This window comes from Etheostoma cragini, chromosome 21 (genome assembly GCF_013103735.1).
Source record: "Etheostoma cragini isolate CJK2018 chromosome 21, CSU_Ecrag_1.0, whole genome shotgun sequence".
Lineage (NCBI taxonomy): Eukaryota > Metazoa > Chordata > Actinopteri > Perciformes > Percidae > Etheostoma > Etheostoma cragini.
This window is the reverse complement of record NC_048427.1, coordinates 11,446,269-11,463,853: the sequence shown is the minus strand read 5'-3', so window position 1 is coordinate 11,463,853 and position 17,585 is coordinate 11,446,269. Positions and strand designations below refer to the sequence as shown.

Sequence of the window (17,585 nt, the reverse complement as noted above, 5' to 3'; positions counted from 1 at the left end):
AACTTGGCTAGATATCTCTCCAGAGGAGTTTCAACTGGTTCCATGATATCAGTCAAAATCAGTCTACACAAAAAAAAACATTTTTGTTTTGCATTTGGTAAAGAAAAGGTTGTACATCTCACTGTAGAACCGTATTCTTATGGCCAAAGACACACACAGTTTCCGATTGACTCTGACCTGATTTCCAGGGACATTGATGTATCCCATCAGGTCTTTGGTGGCGCTGCGCAGGTCCTGTAGGAGGCGATGTGGAGCACTTTGTTCTTCATTGTCCATTTCCGACGACTCCTCCAGAGAGCTGAGAGCCTGCAGCCACTGCCATTCCTCTCTAAAACACACATGCAGAACACACACTCACAGGAATGCTTTAAAAGAGGGCATCGATCCACTTAACAGGTATCCTTGTCATTGTTTGGCCAGTATATTCAGGTGTCTGGTCAAAACTGATCCAGAACCCATATACACTGACTCACATTAGGTCCCACCTGGACACGTTGCTGTTGTTCCGAATTTTGGAGTGACAGAGGACGTTGGGGAGTTTCTGGGGCACAAGCGCTCTGATCTGCTCCACTGATGTACACAACTTCAAGTAACCCAGGTATAAGCCTGGAGGCAACGTCTTCTTGCTTCGCCTGTGATACGCCAGCTTCTCCTGGGAACAGTAGGTGGCGAGAGACTAAGTTAGAAGACGGTGTGGTAGTGTTGACTGCGGTCAACACCAATTTTAATTTTATCTTGTCAAGCAACCTTTTCATATTTTGCCGTTGTTAGTCCTTGAGAGACTTCAGTCTAAAGTTGCTACAACATGTTTAAAGAAAAAGTCAGCATGGCAAAGTAGCCCAACAGTACATTTTTGTGTATTCGTTATACAATTTGTCCATAACAGGCCACAAAACAAATATTTCAGTGAAATGTGGTTTAGCCAAAGAGATTCTCCACCATTGTTTTGGAACCACAAGGCCAAACCAGCTTACACGGGACAGAACAGCACTGTAACAATGGTATCAAGTTTACCGGGCTATTTAGACAAAATCAACTTTTGGTTTGGTTCCAGACTGTAGTTGTTCTGAACAAAACAGCCACACAGCATTAGTTACAAAACACAAAACAACAACAATTTGCAACATTTTCATCATCAGGTCCACAATGCTGAAATTCAAAGGTAACCTTCCAGTTTCCATTAAAATAAAGTGACTGAGATGATTAACATTCATGTTGGGTTGGCATGGATCATTGACCTGAAATCTGGCTTCTAATTAAATTGTTGGCAAGCCAATTCAATATGTGTCCGTACAAAGAAGGTAATAAATGGATGAGGAGGGAATAGAAAACAATAAAGAGTGTCTGCACAAGCAGCGCTGGTAATTGGAAGCACATTTTATTTTACAGTGCTATTGTTTCAGCCACAGAGCCTCATGTTTACTAGTTTTCTGTGAATGAGAGTTTAAAAAACATTAGAGTGATACTAATAGATAAATGCTTTCCAGTTTTTTTGGGGGGCATTTTGTTGTTGACAAAGGGCTTTAAACTATGCAGTTTCATCTTGCTAAATCTCCGGGTAACAAACAATACAAAGAATGAGCCTGATGAAAACCACAACCACTGCTGACAAACCCTCCTACCATTCCTAACTGCTGTGAAAGCAGCCTGTCTCCAAAACAAAAGCAAAAATAACACATTTTCCAAAACTGAACTAACTACCAATCACTGCCAGACTCACATGGAGCGTGATGAGAAGCATGTCCAAGGCAGTGGGCTCATCAGGGGACGAGATGGACTTGCGTTGGAGCTGCAGTTTGCAAAGCTGCGTCCAGCGAACTCCATCCAGGTTGGGACAGGCATTCATGTCCTTCAGGAGCACCAGCAGGGCATTACCATGCTTGTCTTTGATTGGCTCAAAGTACACCTGACCAAGGTCCTGGGTTCCCAGCATTCCCTGATGAAAAGACATCAGATAATAACTGCACCGCTGTTCAGTGCTTTTCTCTTGTTTGGAGCATTGCCACCATTTCAATTTCAAAACCATAGTCCTAATAGTTTGGGATGCTGGCGTTGTACTACCTGTAGATGGGAGACAGCCTGCAGCATCTTGAGGCGTGTCTGCAAAGTACAGGAACAAGACGACTGGGATGGACTGAGACACTGCTGCAGCCAGGGAATCTCCTCCCATAGATAGGATACCTGCGTTCAAACCGTTTTTCAGTTAATGATCTAATGTTCCGTTTGCAGCTGATTAGTAATAACCAAAGGGTAATGTAATCATTTGTTAAAATGCAGTAATGTGTCCATGTAAATTACTGAACAAAAAAACATTTTTAGCACAATATTAAAATAAATGATTCCTGTGGATTTTAATCAGTTTTATGATGATTGTAGTGGGTCATCAAATAAGAAATTTATCATGGTAATGTATCAACGTTTTTCTCTCTCTCTCGCTCTGTCAGTCTACCTTTGTAAACCAGAGGAAGTCCTGCATGAGGGAGCTGGAGTAGGAATCTTCAACCTCCACAATAGGAATCTGGTCCTCTGGAGTCACCAACACATTGTCATCTCTGTAGAGTATGGATGTCAGATAGAGACCTCTGGAAAGTAACACAGAAAAAGTACATGTGTTACAGTAACACTGCGCCACTGAGTGACTAAATATCAAAATGATACATTGCACAACTCATTGTACCCCAAACATATCACCTATCGTGCCTTGGTGTCTAAAGGTGATTCAATTTTGATGGACTTGCATTAAAGCCTAGCCTACACTGGTCTGCACATCTGCACTCTGTGTATGTTCTGAAAGTAAGTTATTATCAAAATGACTACAAGTCATTAAAAATATGATAACTATTTGCTGCAATGGAAACCATGTCACCATAAAGTCAGAAGTATATTTAACAATCTAGAATGGATATATTATGTTCTTTCCAAAATGAATATTCATTGAAAATATATGTAAATGTAAAAATTAACACATTTACCATACACAACAATTACAATTTCTTTCATATTATAGTGTAAAGTCTATAGCAAGAAGGGAAACTACTTTGACATCACATTTCATGGAGGAAAGCGGAAAAAAGAGAATCTACCTTTTCAAGCTTTTAACAAATTTGCTGGTGGGTTGGAAGAGGTGGCGCAGGCTTTTGGATACTGAATGCTTCCTCCCTTGTGGTGGAGCTTTGCACTGTTCTGTGGGGACAAGACACAGACAAGAAAAAAAGATGTTTCTTACTTTTTTTTATTACTCTTGGATGAATATTCTGCTGCTTAAAGTCAGGGCTTATGAGAAACTGTAGCATGACTCTGATTGGTTGTCTGATTTTTTTTTGCACCAATGAATACCTCTGTCCTGACAAACTCTAGAAACATCTCTTCCAGTGACAGGTCGTTACCTAATTGACAACAAACCTGACATGTCCAACAACATGGTCAGAGTGGAATGTTTTTCAACATTTCATGCGCTCCCGTGGCACCATTTGACAGTTATGCTGGCTGCCAACAGCAGACTATGGGCCTTAAGGGAATCACTAGCTCTCTGCTCCCAGAGGGACACTAACTGTGTGTAAATGTGTGTGTGTATGCGTGTGTGTGTTTACCTGCACATACTAAAGCTGCTGGAGCATGTTATGTCTTGAGCAACAGCCATATGAGTGGAGCCAAGGAGCGGTAGTAATTTGTGTGTGTGCGTGTGCGTGTGTGTGTGTGTGTGCGTGTGTGTGTCTGTATGTTTCTTAACTTTTTGCCACTCACTGACAGGGAGGTCAGTTAAGTCTGTGGGGACATGTTTATTTTTAGTGGGCCTGGAGGTGGTTGGAAGCGAAAGAGGTGTGTGTGTGTGTGTGTATGTGTGTGTGTGTGTGTGTGTGTGTGTGTGTGTGTGTGTGGGGGTGCCTGTTGGTGAGATAATGCACCTCCCAACTCATTAGAAACCCGGAGTCCCAAACCCTTCACAGATTCCCTCTCCTCCCTCCCAGGTGATCTTACTCCAGCACCAGGCCACTTAAAGTCAATAAATCCCCCCATTCAGGACCCGAAAAGAACAAATTTTCTCTTCAGGTGGACGAGTCGAGGTGGAGCAACAAGAAAAAACAGCAACCCTCGACCCCTCTCACCTCCCCAAATTTCTCTTTACTCGCGAGTCTGTTCAGCTCATGTCCTCCTGGCCTCACTCCCCGTTTGACACTGAGTAAGACAGACAAGTAGGGCTGACTGCTGGGGTGCCTCTGTTAGTCAAGGCCTCTTTCACAGTTTAATTAATAGTGTTTGTACAAGAGGGAGAATGTGGCGTGGGCTATAAGTTGTGCTGCGATAGGGGTGCGTACATGGACATGTGTGAGAGAGTCAGAGCTGAAAGAGGGACCATGAACAAGAATATTTGTGTCTGTTTCATGTACATGTGTATCTATGTGTGTGCCTGTCTATCTTTATGTGTGTATATGTATGGACAGTAGACAGGACGACTGGCGGGCTGTGGGGGGTGGAGGCAGCAGTAGTCAGTGTTAATTTATGCCCTCTGCCGACTCCAGCCCAGGACTCGTCTCTTACAGGAATAACAAACATGACCCCGGGACACGCCACCTTGGCTACCGTGCCTGAACTCTCAAGCTCAATCAGTCGCCGTCTGAAGAACCAAGAGCCACTCAATACTGACTATTATATTGCATTTCGCCCTATAGCAAATATGGTCTGGCCACAGTGAACAATAGTAAGTGGGTGAGTGTGTTTGGGCATGTGGGTGTGCGAGAAAAAGAGAGACAACTTGCTACACGCTAAATGCAGTTTGCCATCATGTAAAAGAGTCACTGTGGACAGGTTTTGACACTTATGGGACCAGCTTACAGCCTGCAGTGTTTGGGGATATAAACAGCCTTAGTGTGAGAGAAGTTGATCTGCATTTTGTCACAGAGAGAGAGGTATTCAGCAGAGGAAGGGCTGACTCATGGAAAGATGTATAAGGGGGTGGGGGTGTTGTTGAGACAGAGGGGAGGGTATTATTTTTGAGGTGGCATGCTGTCTTAGGGTGTATGGCCCCCAGAGTACTTGTCGTGCCTGAGATTGTAAAGTGTCTGTCACTATGAGATGAAACACAGCAATTGGTGAGACGTGTTACACCTGCGAGTTGAACCGTCCATTGCTCATGTTCGTGTTTGTTTACACAAAGAATATTTCTGACACATGAACTAGATGTTGGCTGAAAATTCTGATGTGTTTGTTTAAAATGTGAAGGGTGCAGTTGAAACGACAGAAGCTCAGTTTAATGTCAGAAGCTCATACCACAGCTAATGGTGCATTTCACTTTCACTGCAATTCCATAGTTAAACCCAATGGCAGTTTAAAACCTTTTGTGTGACATAACATGTGCTCAGATGTAAAGTATATCTGGTATAGTCACTATCACTACCAGGTTTATTGGTTTGGGTTTCACCAGGGGTCAGCTATGCTAACCGTTAAAAGGTCTCATATTACTGTTCTGTATTTGGTGTAAACACTCCCACCAAATCGATCAAAAAGTTGTTGATACCATGGCAGACACAGTGGCGGTGAGCTTCTTTTATCTGTCCAAGTAGCTGATCAAGCGCCTCCTTCTGGCCTCTCTGACGTGGAGCGCGGCCATCGATATCCCTCCAACCTGCAGACAGAGGTGAGAATGACGATATTAGATACATGGGAATGCAATGTGCTGCATGTACTGTATCAATAGACTCATAGTGCTGATTTCTAGACCTATGATGTGCATTAATGATGGAGAAGCCAAGCTGATGAAATGAGGGGGCTACAAGTGTGAAAATCCTATTAAATATGTTGTTGTAATGCAAGACAAATATATATAGCCACGATAGTTGCATAGCTCTATGGATGTCGATAGACCACTTTGATCCAGACTAAATTATTTAAACAACTTTTGGATGACTGGTAAAAAAAAAAAGTGTGTTCCCTGAAGCTTGAATCACACTAACTTTACCTCTTGAGCCATCAGATTGACATTTTTGTGAAATGTTTTTGTGAAATGTCTTGACCATTGGACAAATCGTCATGAAATTCAGTAAAGAGATTGATGATTCCCTTATGTTTAATTGTATAACTTAGTTTATCCCTTAACATTTCAGGTATCTCCATCATCAGGTCAAACTTTACATTTGTCCATCACTTTGATGTCATCAGGTATGCTTTGTGTTCAGGGCTAATCACCAAATGTTAGCATTCTAACATGCTATGCTAAAATAGGGAACAAGTCATTTTGGGCTTGGATAACACTGAACATATTTCACCATTCTCTGGCATTTTATAGACAAAACAACTAATTGAATAATCGAGAAAATATTGAACAGATTATTCAACGATGGATAAAAAATCTTAAATTGCAGACCTAATAGAGACCAAACCAGTTTTTGTATCAGACTCTAAACTGGTTTATTTCTGCTGTAAGGTTGGACATTTTAACATGGGGTCTATGGGGATCAACTCGCTTTTGGAGCCATGCCTCAAGTGGCCAATCGATGAATGGCAGTTTTTTTCAGCATCGGATGTTGCCGCTTAGTTTGCAGAGATGAGCTGACATATAGGATTGCCTGCTGTATGTTTGGTTCTGCAAATGAGGTATTTAGGTATATCTCAATATGTATCACAAAACTTCAAAAATTCCTAAATGGTAGTTTAAATACAACTGCAATAAAGAGAGTTGTCCTTCCTTGATCTACTTATTTTCGATTGTGGAGCTATGTTTTCAGAGAGTCTTCATTAGTTTGTAAATCAGTCAAGAAGTTTATTATTTTTCTATGAATAAAGAAATAAAAAAGGGGGAGGCATGCAGATTAAGTTCACAAAGGATTGTTTGAATAACATTATTTGGTTTATTTTAAATATGTAAACATGGATCCATGGGTTATAGAGCAATAACTTTGGTTAAATGGAAATAAACTGGACTTAAACTGACACTTTTACTTTTGTATAACCATACGTTAGTGGGACTCTATGTGGGGTTAGCCTGGGGATTGGGAGAGGGTTAATCAAATTCTGCCTGGGACCCCTAAAATTCTTGGGCTGGCGCTGCTCCTGAGGGGCTTCCATTAGTAGGAGTGTGAGGTGTATGAGACAACCTGCTTCTCAAACAGATATTATGTGTGGACTATAGGAAACAGCACCCACCCCAGTGTGAGAAAGTTGTGGTTGGCTGACAGACAGATCTACTAAGCACCACTGCTACTGGCTGCTCTGGACATATTTTTTAACGGACAGTATGCACGCACGTGCACACACACACACACACATGCACACACACGCACACACACGGCTGCCCCAGTGATATAAAGTATCATGCTACACTTTTGCTATGCCTCCAAAAGCAGAACATTTGAATGAATGCACATGTTGTACCCCTCTTTGTGTTTTCCCTGTTTCCTCTTATAGAATAATAAAATAAAAACCAATAATATAGACACACATACAAATGCACACTTTCCCTTCCCTCCTCATAGATGACCATCTCTGCTGAAAATGATCCTTCAGCACCTTCTGCCTACTGTGGTAGTAAGCCAGCATCCTTGCTTGCTCACTGGAGGATGTGTCAGCGATAACCCCCCCTCCTCCATCAACCAACATCACCATCAACCACCACCTAACCCCCATTACCCCCACCCCAACTCCCCTCCTGGAGCCCCCCGGAGGGCGCGTGAGGCTGAAACACGGTGAGCTCTATTCCCGGAAAGGTGCCTGTCCCGACAGGACAAGCGGGCCCTTTAATGGGCGTCCACGGCCCGGTATAAGGCCCCCACTGTTGGGGCCGCGCCGCGTGCTACAGCACAGACATGCAAATATTTCCAGTGGTAGGCCCAAATGGAAAACACAAACACGCAACATCGAAATTAGCTCTGAGAGAGGGAGGGGGGTGGACAGTAGAAAAAAGAGAGGGAAAGCCCAGTCTCCTGAAATGAAGACACAAACACACACACACGCACACACACACACACACACACACACACACACACACACACACAGTTGCTGAAAAACACAGTGTGCTGATGAGGACAAACATGTTCATATGTTCCCCAGATGTGCCCTCAGTGTGCCAACACATCCACACTCACAGTACCCATGTTCACTCTCTTACAGTAGGTGTGTGCCGGTTGCACAGACTATATATGCTTCACATAAACAACTAACCCATCTCACAAATTAATGAACTGAATGAAACACTTCACTTTAATTACATGTTTTAAACCTTAATTTTAATTTAATTTAAATATATTAATTAATTTACTTGAAAACCAATAAATCTAATATTGTAGCGAAGAAAACATCGTAAAGTCCTCAATCTGCCCTTTGTAACTTATTAAAAACCTTTGATTGATATATAGATAGATAGATAGATAGATAGATAGATACAGAAAAGAAGAAATAAGTTCGGAGCTGGTGAGTCAACACCTCAGCTGTTGTCGCACATGACTTCACGGTTAACTTCTTGGCTGAACTCGGGTACCTTCTTCTGTCAGCCAGCCCCAAACGCCATCCTGAGGCTATGGTTACACACTCTGACGTCCACAGAGGGGGTCCCAAAACCCACCCAGCCTGCTGGCCCCAGAGGGTCCAGCTGCTCCCCCAAGTCCACACACATACGTACATCTAAGTCCTGTGTGAAAACAATTTTTCAGTGGTGTGAATTCAGTGAGGCAAGCCAAAACCCTTCAGGGCATTTGTTTGGAGATTTTGTTAACTTGAAGTTCTGTTTTGCTTTGTGTAAAACATAAAGTACACACACAAACATACACACTGTGGAGACTTACTGGAAGGTGCAGCGCAGGCAGGTGTGGAAACTTGTGGAGGCCCCCAGCCCTTCATGTTGTAGGCTGACACCTGGACATAGTAATAGGTCCCCTGTAAGGACAGGACAGATGACAGTTAATTCTCCATATGCAAATGTATGTGTGTGATTCAGTGATGCATCGGTTTGTCTCTTACTTGGTCACTGTCTGTCTACATTTCTGTGTGTGTGTGTGTGTGTGTGTGTGTGTGTGTGGAGGGTAAAGGGTCTATCTAGAAGCTATGTCTGTCTCTGTGCCCAGTCTACAGACAGCAGGCCTCTGTCTCTCCTTTCTCAGCCAGATCAATCAAAGCAGCCGCCGACACTTCCTGACCTCGCCTTGACCCCGTCATGTGACAGTAGTGAGCTTTGGCTGGCAGCGGGGGTCTTAAAGGGGGGAAGGGGTTTCCCCCACACAATAACAAACAACCAAGGGAGCGTCCATTTGTCTACATGCCCGCTTACAAATGCCAAACATAAATCAGGTGGCAGGCTACCAAGCTGCTCTTTCCATCATTTCGGGAGGGTGTTCTGCAACTGCTGCTTATGAATGGTCAGGAGCCAACACTTTTAACAAATAACAAATAAACATTGTTTTCCAATTGTGTTTGTAGCAGGGCCATTTGTCTTTCACCCCCATCACTTGGATTTGATGGTGACAACTTGTGTGAGGAGTTTGACATATGTAAAGAAGAGTCACTTGGGAAATGCCTTCAAATGTCACCAGAGCAATATTGTAAATAATATCAGGGGCCTTCGTGTGGCAGAATAGCTTCTAAATTTTATATCCGTCAATGCCAACAGCTGGAGAAGCTAGAGCTGAGTGGTTCTTTGTGTTGTTTTATCACCCATAAAATACCTAGATAATGTATGACTGTATCCTTTTTATCAGGGAGTTCTAATGGACTGTGGTTGGAGCAGAGGAAATAGGGCTACTTAATTAGGGTTAACGTGAAAATGGTGTGATGTGCAGGAAGGGAAAGATGTTCTATCCAGACACTACAAACAAGACACAATTATTGTCTATGGAGCAGATCATGGTGTTATCTCTTGAGAGCATCATGTATAAGAGATTTATTCTGTTATTTTGAAATCTGGATCAGTTTCTTCTAGCTTACTACTGGTTGAATCATCATACTGAAAAAGACTGTCAATCATATGGCGGAGACAGAGACAAATTCTGGCAAGACTTACAGAAGTGAGTCCAGGGATGTGACACTGTAGCAGAGTGGTGTCCTCCACGATTATCTCACCCAGCAAAGGACTTAATAAAGGAGCACTGCTCCAGCTCACTGCAAATACACACAAACACATGTTTTAAATAATAAATAAACTTTAAGAAATAAATTGGTATTGAAAGAAATGCAAAACACTCTGAAATACTTGTAGTATTTATTAACACATTACATAGCACCAAAGCTTTGGGATACTGAGTAGTTGGTTTTAAATGAAGCAGAGAGACGGGCACGGTGGCGGACCTTTGTACTTGGTAACCACAGCAGAGTTGACACAAAGAGGTTCCTGGAAGTCCACTCTTAGACTGGTGCTGCTGCTGACAGACAGGCGGACTACACTGGGGGCATCTGGAGGGCCTGGGTAGGCAGAGAGACAGAAAGATGGCAATGTAAACACAAGGACACTTAAGATCACTGTGTTTCATAACTAAGATAATGCAGGGAGCTTAAACAATTGGCAGCTAACTGTACTGACATTATTTAGACTTCCTTGTCTGTTGTACAATGTATTGCTCATTTTCAGAAATTGGAAAGCTGAAAAAGTGTCATAGTGGATGCTTGTTATCTAACATCTTCACATGTTAATGCTGACTTAGTCAAAACTGAGAAAAAGCAAGGATGTCAATACATTTTAACATGTGGTGAATCATTCCCATTCATGTCCACACAGCTCACCCATCAAATAACACAAGTATGTGGAACTATAAAGAGGGGAACAATGTTTTTTTTGCATGAAAGTGCAGATTGGTTTTGGTGGAAGGGAGGAGTGTGTGCGTGCGAGTAAGTCTGTTTTCAGGGGTGGCTGTCTACCCTGCTACTCCGCGTGTCATGAAATGCCTATAAAAAAATTAAAGCAGGAATACAGGCATGTTATGTTTGCTCACACACACACACACACACACACACACACTCACACACACACACACACACACACACACACACACACACACACACACACGCACACACACACACACACACACACACACAGTCAGTATGCAAGCCTTTCCAGTATGGAAGCCATTAACTCTGCCCAGACAAAATGCCAGCAGAGAAAGGTGTACAAAAATGAAAACCAAAGAGACTGCTTGTATGATGTTAGAGGCAAGCTTCCCCTTAGTCAGCATTTAAAGGCAATCTCTGTAATAAGCATCAAAGTCATCCTGAAGCCTTACTAGCATGCTCAAAGCCTGTCTGCATGCGTCGGAAGAGCCGGAGCCTCCACTCCCAGGCCTTTAGCTGCCGCTCCCGGTCAGATCCCTCCCGCTCATCAGGACCATCGCTTTGAACCTGGGCCTGAAGCTCTGACACCCGCTGCTCAGCCTCCTGCACCAAGGTGGCCAAATGCACTGCTCGGCCCTCCAGACTCACAACTAAGAAACACATTGGAGAGACAGCAAGAGAGAGAGAAAAGTCAATGCATGCATACTGTATTAAACGAGGAGTTTCAGTACACATTATTTCAAAACTACTTTGACATCCAGAAAATTGTTTTTGTATTGACCCATGACAAAGCTAAGCAATGCTGCACTATAACTTTGAGTGGGCTGTTTTTCCAACCAAAATTCAGAGAGTAAATGCAAAATACTGTGAATCTAATTTTATGTTAGAACTATATCATTGTGGACTTTTTCAAGAACAAAACAGGTGTTCATCACAACATGATTTACTAGCTCAATTAGAAAAGTAAATATCATGTTGGTTTCCCTTTTATCAAGTGCACATGGGTATAATGATATTGCAGTGGCCTGCAAAAGTGGCCTACAAAAGCAACATTGCTTATGCAGGGACTCTTTTAAATGTCTTTGTTTGCCAAAATGATGTGGCAGATTCCTCAATAAACTTAATTTAACTAAGCAGTCTCACTTTAGGGATGACATCACCTAGAAAATGACAGAAAATGTGGCAATGAAAGTGAGAGAGGCAAGAGAGGGAAGAGTTTTCTTCGTTTGCGGTTATAAGAGAACACAAAATGATGGGAACGTGCATAGGCATAATTTTAAATTGACATTGTAAAACTATTTTTCTGCAAAACTTGTGGAAAAAATGTGTATAACTCATCTTTATATATCACAGACCCCAGAGTCAAACAGCCTCCACCAGAGGAATGCTTTTCTGAGAGGTGGTAGGGTGTTACTAACAAGTTCAGAATGATGTTTACTTAAACAAAAAAACACATCTCCATAGTAGATGCGATGCAACTCCCAATTAAAAATATTCAAATCAAGGCCATGCGTTTAGAGATAATGGCTGAAGACAAAGATTTTAAGATTGCAATTGCTTTGTGTACAGATCACTTTAAATAAAAGTGTAGACCAGGTAATGTAAAGCTGTTAAGTTCACAAAGGACAGTAGCATACTGTACTTCTTCTTTGGTGGCTGGTCATCCTGGGAGTGTTTGGGACTGCTCTGTGTCTGTGTTTAGTCTGTGTGGTCTGTGTTTGTTCATTGTAGATTCCACTGTTGAGCGTTAGATTCCACTGTTGACAGTAAGTTTAAAGCTCCGTGTCAAAATGTCCATCTGGGTGTTTAATTCTGCGGCTCTCTCGGTGTCTCCTCAGTGGCTGCGAGCTTCTCTTTGAATCTGAGAATCTCTTCTGGGTGTCAGTTGTGTTGTACTCTTCAGCCACTTGTGTGAAGACCTAGAGGCCGTTTGTCACTTTTAAAACAGGGGGTTGGGGGTAAGGATTATTACTGAGGATCCTTGGACTTGGACTCTTGGAAGGATAGAAATAACTGTAGAAGGTCCATTTTGATTTACATTTCCAGGCCTTCCAGGACTATAAACTGGTCCAGATGCTGTCACCAGTGTGTACGTGTGTCTTGATTTGTCCTTATTTCACATTTAGGCTGGGATCCTCAACAGAACATTAAAGTGCCTTTGTCCTATTGAGAGGGATTTATAATGTAAATATGAAGTTGCTTTGGAGAAATTGTTTGGTTGTCTTTGTCTGCCTTTGTCTTTCTGGTAACCACACAATTAAGTCAAGCCTGGCAATATCAATAAGCATTGGAGTTTAATCCTTTCAAAGCTCAAGGAAAAGTCTGCAGCGTCTTTGATGTCAATTCTCCTCAGATGGAGTTTGATTAGTACATGCTTATAAAAATAGAAGCCTTTACTTTTCTTATGTGCTGTTGTTCTCTCTCTTACACATACACACACAAACACACACACACACACACACACACACACACACAACTCACATTCTCTCATGAGTTATTTGAGTGCAGGAGAGAGGGAACAATCATTGAGCAAACTTCAGTAAACATCACTTTCCATTCAAGTGTTTTCAATTTAATGATACCTTTATAAGACGTCTGGCTCAGCTCTGGAGGAGTGTGTGTGTGTGTGTGCGCGTGTGCACACAAGTACAAGCACAAACAGCCTAGGAGCCATACTGGCGAGTTCTAATCATTAACAGAAGAATGGAGCAGAGGCTCAGCAGATCACAGACAGTGAAAAGTGCTTACAAAGATGACTAATATTGCATCATGATTAGCAACCCTTCATTGCCTTTAATATGTTTTTTACTGCCAGCACAAAACCGAAGAGATGTGTGGGTTTGGGAGGAGTGTGTAGATGAATGCATTACTGGTATGCATGATAAGAGATTGTGCTATGTGTTACAGTATTTGTGCGTGGTTGCTTTGAGCAACACCTGCGTTTGCTGTGGTGACAGCTGATGTTGTCGTGGCAGCAGCTTTGGTGTCCACAACGACAGTTGTTGATTCCCATTGAGTGGCTTTTGGGACCTAAACAAACTCTGGTCTGGTATCAGTTCTGAGCCATGCTAAAGATTCAAGTCGAAATAGGAAACAAAATGATAACAGATCTGTCAGTAAGTGACAGATGTGGGTTGGGGCTTCACTTGCGTCATCATTTGTAAAGTGTATAAGTTGTGATTGGCAGAACACAACTACATTTGGCTTTTCCACACATCATACAATTTGTTTTGGCTTGATTAGATTGGCGAAGGGATCTGGCAAATCAACTTGCTTCCTGCTCAAAGCCAAGGTAGCTTTTGCTATGCTACGATTCACCTGTAGGCCAGCCAAACTTAGGAGTAAAGAGGCTGTCAAATTTTACAAGAAAGAATATGATTTTAATACAAGAAACTGAAAACATGAGGTCCTGAATATTGCTCTCATTAGTACAGACACACTGACGATACTATGGGTATTTTTCAAAGAAAGAAAAAGATGAATTCCACAGTCTGCACAGCAGCAGTTCATGTGAACTAAACTCTAGTTTGTTTTTATTGTTTGAACATGTTTTATAAACTCTACATGCTTATCCCATGACTTTAACCACAACCTGCACAAGACTGTGGATTTACAGCACTTTGTAGCTAAATGCAAACACACTGCTGCCAAAAGTGTTATCCACGCATTCAAAACACAATCGGGTTTCAGTCTGGTGTATTTCAAACATTGCGGATTGCAATTTTAACTGAAAGACTTGTTAGTGAACAGTGAACAGGTAAAAGAGCAAAGATATCAATATGTCCAGGTAAGATGTCTGAGGTTATATACACAGCTATATTAAAAATGTAAAAAACACTACTTTTACTATAGTAAAACTGTAGAGTTAATGTTTTTCACGGAGTAATGGAGGTGGAAGCACTGGCAACACCACATTCATTTGGATTTATAGATGATGCAGGTGCATGGCAAGCCTGGACATCCAGTGTTCTTTGCTATTACATTCCTTTAGTTTTTAGCATTACATTCATTACTACAGACACAATAAAATGATATATCTATTGAAAGCAAACTGCAGATTTTCATTTCCTCTTGTTAACATAAAAAACAGGCAAATGATCAAATAAAAATGTTCATGTGACAGAAATTCACTCTCTTCTTTAAATGAACTGTTCATTAGTGTGAAGTCACTTGTATGACTCAAACTGTAAATATGAAAAGTTAGTAATTTCCGTATTGGTGTTTGATGCTTGTGTTTTTACTCTCAGTGTGTTCTGAGTGTCAGTGTGTTATCTCATTGAGGATATTTCATAGTGTTTGGCTGCATTGAGCCTGTTTTGAGACGTGTGGCAAGAGTTGTGTTGCTTGGAATGAGTTTTGCAGGTGATAAGAACCACACTAGATCCGGTGAGTGTGGTAATGCAGATTGTAGTTAGAGTTTTGCACATATGGCTTCAGTTGTGTTGAAAAAACTGTAAACACACTCCGGTTTGATCGCCAAATCAGCTGCAACTACACAGCAAGGGTACTAAACAGAGTATTCTTCACGTCACAAGCACATTGGGCAGCAGGAACTGTAGTCTGGAATGAAATGATTCCCGTGTGACCGGGTAGGTACTACAATTCAGGTATGTCGTTTTCCTCTACTCACAGTGAGGGCTTTCCTTGGCACCAGCTTGTAGTAGCAGCTTGGCCATGGGCACGTTGTTGGTCATTATAGCGATATCGAGGGGAAGAAGACCCTCACTGTTTGGGGTGTTATGGTCCAGCTCCTCCAGACTGTACTGGGACAAAAGCAACTGTACCAGGTCCAACTCCTGGTGCTCCACTGCCTCAAACAGCGCTTCATTACTCTGGAACTGTGTTAAAAACAAAGTGAAGTTATACCTCTGCCATGTCAGCTTGTATTGGTGAATGTTTAACTCTCGCTGCACACAACCATGTCTACACAGAATATTTCTCACAATATATTTTCTGTCTCGCTGTACAAAAGTGAGATGGGTGGGTGTCTGGTGTTACAACCTGAGGTTCTCTTACTATCCAAGTCTATGTGTTTTCCTTGATTTTTTTAAGACTATAATATTCCTGGGCTTATTATATTTTCCTTCTCAGCCTTGCTCTGACTTACTACGGTGGTTTTTCGCAGCTTCTCCTTGTCTCCTCCCCGTCCTGACACCACACTGTCCTCCAGGGCAGGGGGGTTGGTACGGAACTTTCCAGACAAGTTGCGGTATAGGCGGCGCGCCGCGCTTGGCGAGGACAGGCTGGTTGACTTGCGGGTTGGGGCCGGCTGGTGGGCCTGGTCCCCCCTCATTGGCTGCGTCATCTTGGCAGAGTCAGCCCTGGAGGAGAGACAGGAGGGATACTTTAGGTAAGAGAAAGGATTCAGTACATGGACCCTGTGAAGATTGAACACCTCTTAAATCTAAAGAGAGAAGATCACTGGACAAATGCAACAAGAACAAACAAACAGAGGAAGGTTCAGCACACTTTAGTTCAGAAAAAGCCATTCGACTACTCTCCTCTTCTTTACAGATTGTCAGTTATCTCCAGAAAACAAACTGTGGCTTACCTAATTTAATTCAATTTGCCTAATGAGGAATTGTTAGTATAGGTCAACAAGCATTTCAGCTTTGTAATGGTGGAAGAATAAGAAAGATTGATCAACAAAGAACCTGAAAGGAAGGAAGAACAGATGAGTGTTTAACTGACACAACGTTAGTTTAAGTCCATTTTGGTCTGGAATTTGATCTTAATCCATTCACAAAAGAAGCTGAAAAACACAATAAGACTAAGGAAGGAAGTTTCATTTCTACGGGAAAACAGTTTAGATTCCGGCTCTTGAAAACAGCACCAGGAATACATAGGTCTGAATGTGGCAATACTGTTTTAAGTGCCAAGGCATGTCAGCTCAGCATATCAAATGCTTTGTGTTGATGTAACAGTATGTATGGTAGTGCTTGTCAATTAAAAGTAAAGAAATATCCACTAATGCCCCCTGTCACAGGTTGCTGATGTAGAAAGTGAACAGCTGATCTAACGAGGTATTTTGTCTTTTTAGCTTTTGTAGGATTGTCAGAAACAAAAATATTTACACAGTTGAATTTTTTTTAATTAAAATCCCATTAAAATCCTATGATATTATAAAAAGGGATCTTCAACCCCCTGGGAGGGCGGTCAAAACACCTGGCGGAGAACCACTGATCTATGGTATGGTGAGAAATGACACTGATCTGCCAGTTGGGCACCATGTTGGCATTATCAATTCTATGTAAGATAATTGGCATACAGCAGCTCTCTCTAACAAAGATCTTCGACAAGTTTTGCAAAAAGAACGGTCAATCTCGTCAAGCTCTGACCACCCATTCTTGGAGGAATTTATTCCTCTTCCCTCTGGTCGGAGATATAGGCTCCCTAGAGCAAAAAACAAACCGGTCCAAATTTTTTTAGTGTCACCTGGGCCTTCTCTATGACGACACCCGTAGAAATCACTATTCCTGACAATCTCAAGGGATTCTTTTGACACCGTCCACTATTCAAGTCATTAAATTGTTCTCTATCAATCTATTTGCTATGTACTGCTAGGATGGTTGATGTTTTGTGCCATGTTTATTGTGTTGTTGTATTTGTTGTTTAGTGTCCCTTCAACTGCAAATCAAATTTTCCCTCAAGGGACAATTGGGAACTCTTAACATTCTGAACAGTTACAGATGCCATATTTGTCACCTTGTACATGCAAAGTCTCCCTGGTAGCCGGGATGCCAGGGCTGCGCTGTAACGTCATACACCCACCGGCCACTTTATTAGGTACACCTGTCCAACTGCTCGTTAACACTTAATTTCTAAGCAGCCAATCACAT

The 17,585-nt window shown here is 42.0% G+C and overlaps 1 protein-coding gene across 4 annotated transcripts in view; it reads right to left on the bottom strand.

The window, feature by feature from the left end:
• LOC117936704 (ankyrin repeat and fibronectin type-III domain-containing protein 1) overlaps positions 1-17,585 on the bottom strand; it is a 131,489-nt gene that overhangs the window by 6,462 nt on the left and 107,442 nt on the right. For all 4 annotated transcript variants that reach the window (XM_034860032.1, XM_034860033.1, XM_034860031.1 and 1 more), the window contains 13 exons: positions 15,854-16,067; positions 15,377-15,584; positions 11,199-11,396; positions 10,270-10,383; positions 9,986-10,083; positions 8,775-8,865; positions 5,516-5,623; positions 3,084-3,183; positions 2,450-2,582; positions 2,062-2,181; positions 1,721-1,936; positions 486-652; positions 178-328 (listed from right to left, as the gene is read on the bottom strand). In XM_034860032.1, coding sequence (XP_034715923.1) covers positions 178-328; positions 486-652; positions 1,721-1,936; positions 2,062-2,181; positions 2,450-2,582; positions 3,084-3,183; positions 5,516-5,623; positions 8,775-8,865; positions 9,986-10,083; positions 10,270-10,383; positions 11,199-11,396; positions 15,377-15,584; positions 15,854-16,067 — 1,918 coding nt within the window. The remainder of the gene's footprint in view (positions 1-177; positions 329-485; positions 653-1,720; positions 1,937-2,061; positions 2,182-2,449; positions 2,583-3,083; positions 3,184-5,515; positions 5,624-8,774; positions 8,866-9,985; positions 10,084-10,269; positions 10,384-11,198; positions 11,397-15,376; positions 15,585-15,853; positions 16,068-17,585) is intronic.